Source organism: Corvus brachyrhynchos, unplaced genomic scaffold (assembly GCF_000691975.1).
Source record: "Corvus brachyrhynchos isolate BGI_N302 unplaced genomic scaffold, ASM69197v1 scaffold25, whole genome shotgun sequence".
Classification (NCBI taxonomy): domain Eukaryota; kingdom Metazoa; phylum Chordata; class Aves; order Passeriformes; family Corvidae; genus Corvus; species Corvus brachyrhynchos.
Genome location: NW_008238313.1, coordinates 71309 through 75297, shown reverse-complemented (window position 1 = coordinate 75297; position 3989 = coordinate 71309). Strand labels below are relative to the sequence as shown.

At 59.5% G+C, this 3989-nt stretch overlaps 2 protein-coding genes across 3 annotated transcripts in view; both read left to right on the top strand.

Annotated features, from left to right (window-relative positions):
- The first annotated feature begins 6 nt into the window (after window positions 1–6).
- On the top strand, window positions 7–3622 carry EIF2B4 (eukaryotic translation initiation factor 2B subunit delta). Of its 2 annotated transcripts, none has more exons than XM_017733686.1 (10): window positions 7–74; window positions 277–359; window positions 536–627; window positions 985–1099; window positions 1408–1484; window positions 1663–1765; window positions 1961–2088; window positions 2720–2900; window positions 2978–3158; window positions 3381–3622. In XM_017733686.1, coding segments are annotated over exons 1-10 (1161 nt in total). In that variant the 5' UTR covers window positions 7–73; the 3' UTR covers window positions 3581–3622. The 2 variants fall into 2 exon arrangements, with proteins under 2 accessions (XP_017589175.1, XP_017589176.1); XM_017733687.1 differs by having other exon boundaries at window positions 26–105.
- A 247-nt stretch (window positions 3623–3869) lies between these two features.
- Window positions 3870–3989, top strand: part of GTF3C2 (general transcription factor IIIC subunit 2) — an 11227-nt gene continuing 11107 nt past the window's right edge. The window contains 1 exon segment of the mRNA XM_017733709.1: window positions 3870–3954. Coding sequence (XP_017589198.1) covers window positions 3870–3954 — 85 coding nt within the window.

The following is a 3989-nucleotide window of genomic DNA, read 5'->3' as shown; positions in this document are numbered from 1 at the left end:
GGCCAGGAAGGCAGAGCTGAGCCAGGCAGCCACGACGGCCAAGCCCCGGCAGAGCCCCACCGAGCCCCAGTCCAGTAAGGCTGTCATCACCACGGGGTGCAGAGGGTGGGTGAGTGGGATGGAAGGGTCTGGGGTGGGCGCAGGCAGAGGATGCCCACGTGATGCATCCACGGTCTGGGTTCTGCCTGTCCCTGGGTGCTGCCTCTCCCTGCTCTGCCTTCCCTGAATTTGGGGGTGCACCAAAGCAGCTTGGCCTCACCTCAGCTGTCCTCACAGTGGTGAAGCGGCTGCCAGAGCATGTGCAGGTGGATGACCCTGCTGCCCAGAGGAAATTGGCCAAGAAGCTGGAGCGGCAGCAGGTAGGAGGAGGACTGGGCGACAGGCTGCACACCCGGGGCAGCTGTGCTGTAGAGGGCCTGGGCAGGCCCATGGTGGGCAGAGGGAAACTTTGCATGCCCTGAACAAGTGCTGGGTATGACTGGTGGCCCTGGAATGAGCAGAGCACTGGGTGAGCCATCACAACACTCGGCTGCAGGTACCTCTGAGGCAGGACTATGGCACCAAGGTCAACCTGTTCTCCCACCTCCACCAGTACAGCCGGAAGAAGCCACTGACACAGCAGATGAGGTACAAGGCCTCCCCAGCCCAGGTCTCTGGCAATGCTGGGCTCTGCTTTGGCTGGCCTGGCTGCAGAATGGCTCTGGAGGAGGGTTGTCATAGTCCTGCACGTGGGATACACCTGATGGAGTGGTGGGGGGACGTTTTGCTCGCTTTGGGGAGTGACAGTAGGGGCAGCCCAATGTCTTTGCTGTCAGGTGAGTGCAGGGCCACAGAAAAAGGGGCTGTGGGGTGAGCCTGGCTCCTCAGGTTACCGCCAGTTCCTTTCCTGGGACATCCCTCAGGTTGTTGGGCTGGGGCTCATCAATGGGTTGAGTGTTTTGGGCTGCAGAGGTGCTGACAGCTCCTTCCCACTGGTCCCTGCAGCATCCCCTCCACAGTGATCCACCCAGCAGTGGTACGCCTCGGCCTCCAGTACTCTCAGGGCATCATCAATGGCTCCAACGCCCGCTGCATCGCATTGCTGGAAGTCTTCAAACAGGTACCTGAGCAGCTACCTGGCAGCAAGGGACATTGTGCTGGGTGCAGGTGTGTGTTCCTGTTCCCTGACTACTGAGGCTGTGTCTGTGGTCAGTCATCATCAGCCTCTTCCTTTGGATCATGCCGGGGTGGGGTCCTTTTCTGGCACTACCACTGCTGTTTTGAGTCCTTGGAGCACCCTTGGCCCCTCCAGGTAGTGTGTCAAGCTGTGCAGGACATGTGTATCTCGACTGCAGCCTGTCAGGCAGGGTGCTTGCATACCCTACCGTGAGGTGCCCTGAGGTCATACTCCCTTTCTACTTGTCTCAGCTGATCCGGGATTACTCCACTCCCCCCAATGAGGAGCTGTCACGAGACTTGGTGGCCAAGCTGAAGCCGCATATCAGGTGAGGGCTCCCAATGTCAGAGCAGAGGGCCCAAAGCTCCACAGAGTGTGGTCTGTTGTTCATGTCTGTGGGTCCAAACTTTGGCTGACTTTCCCAGGGTTCTGCCTTCCTGCCCACCCTCCCTCTCCCTGTCTTGGCCCTCCAGGCTTCTTTGGAGCTAAGTCCATTCCTTCTGCAGTTTCCTCAACCAGTGCCGGCCACTCTCAGCCAGCATGGGCAATGCCATCAAGTTCCTCAAGAAGGAGATATCATGCCTGCCTGACACCCTGAGAGAGGAGGAGGTGAGTGGCCTTGCTGAGTAGCAGGCTCCAGGCCCTGGGTGAAGGAGCTGAGCAGGGATGGGATACGGACTGGGAACAGTGCTGCAGTGGAGTTGAAAGCTTGTTACCAATGGAAAGAGTCTGATCCCCACCTGGCTCAAATCAGGGAGTTGCAGAGAGCAAGAAAGTCTGTATGTGATGTCTGTCTGTCCCCAGGCAAAGGAGAAGCTCCAGGACATGATCGACAAATACCTGCGAGAGAAGATTGTCCTGGCAGCTGAGGCCATCTCAAGGTCTGCCTTTGAGAAGATCAATGACCATGACGTGATACTGGTATATGGATGGTGAGCACAGAGCGCAGGCAGCCGATCCAGCGGGTAGGAGGGGGGAATGGAACAGCATGGGGGGTGAGGCTGTGATGGTCCTGCACAGGGTGCAGCACTGTCCTACCTGGTATGTCTGAAGTTGGGTTCCAAGAACCCCAGAGTCACAGCTCCCTTCACCCAGGGCACTTACAGAACAGCCAGGGTTGTTCACTGGATTTTAAGCAAACTGCAACAAAGTCACATGTCGGGAAGCAAAAATATGGAAGTTTGTGTCCCAGGAAGTAGAGGTGGGGAAAAGAACCAGAGATTGCTGAAGCAAGAGTCCAGATATGATATGTATCCTAGGCAGAGGAAGGAGCAGGGGCAGGAGGCCAATGCAGGCCTGGAGTGTTGTGAGAGGGAAACTGGGAGAGGGTGTGGAGTGGCAGAGTCCCTTGTGGTGGTCAGTGCTGCTTCCAGGGAGAGCTGAGACATCCATCACCTTTCCCAGGGGTGCTTCCTTGTGCAGAGACAGGGAGACAGGCCCTGGGAGCCATCATGGCAGGAGGGTCCTGGAAGGGGCAGCACTCATGAGGATGAGGGTGGATATCGTGGCCAGGCAGGAGCCTGGTCTGATGGGACAGGGCAGCTCCTGACTGGCGCCCATCAGCTCCTCCCTGGTGAACCGCACACTGTGCGACGCCCACGCCAAGAAGGGCCGCGCGTTCCGCGTGATCGTGGTGGACAGCCGGCCACGCCTGGAGGGGCGGGAGACGCTGCGCCGCCTGGTACGGAAGGGCATCCACTGCACCTACGTGATGATCAACGCCATCTCCTATGTGTTGCCTGAGGTGAGGGGCTGTGCCGAGGGCGAGGGAGGTTGCAGTGTGATTGAAGGTGCTGACAGATCCCTGTGCTTCTCTGACAGGTGTCCAAAGTGCTGCTGGGAGCCCATGCACTCCTCGCCAATGGCTCTGTCATGTCCCGGGTGGGGACATCGCAGATCGCACTGGTCTCCAAGGCCTACAACGTGCCCGTCCTGGTCTGCTGCGAGACCTACAAGTTCTGCGAGCGGGTGCAGACAGATTCTTTTGTCTCCAATGAGCTGGGTATGGCTTCTGTCCCCTTCCTCCCACCTGGGCCCTTCTCTTCCACTCCCTGCTGTGGACCCTGACAGGCTGCTCTGCCCTGCCATCCCTCTTCCTGGGCAAGGGGCCACCACTTGCAGGCAGAGGCACCTAGCAGGCGGTGGTGGTGTGTGCTGCTCCAGGGGCAGGGTGGAGAGGTGCTGTCCCTCCTCCTGATTCTGATGGCTTCTCCGCTCTCTGCAGATGACCCTGATGACCTGATTGTGCTCCGGAAGGGCCAGGCCCAGCTTGGGGGCTGGGCAGAGAACAAGTCCCTACGCCTTCTCAACCTGGTCTATGATGTGACGCCCCCAGACCTGGTGGATTTGGTCATCACAGACTTGGGCATGATCCCATGCACCTCAGTGCCTGTGGTCCTGCGTGTTAAGAATGTGGATCAATAGTCAGGGCAGCTGCATGGATGCTAATAAACCAGGCCCCCAGTACTCTGTGTGTGCCATCTGTGGTGCAGCAGAGTCATGGCACTCGTGTCATCCATGTCACCACTGGCACAGCTCTGCACCTTTGCTGGGGCCTCTCCTCCCACTCCAGGCTGCAGCAAGGACGGGTCTTCCCTGTCCCTAGGCCCCTCCTCTGGGAAAACGGTGACAGTGTGGTGATGGCCTCTGGCTTACCCTCCTCGGAGATTCGGTGACACTCGGGCGGTGCTTCTAGCAAGACCCCCGAGCTGCGATGGTGGGGGACAGCCCGGGTCCCTCTGGCCGTGGCCTCTGGGACCAGCCGCGGAGAGGGCCCTTCCCCGGGGCCCGGCCGGGCGGTACGCGGTGCCCGGGGCGCTGGGGCCGCGGGCAT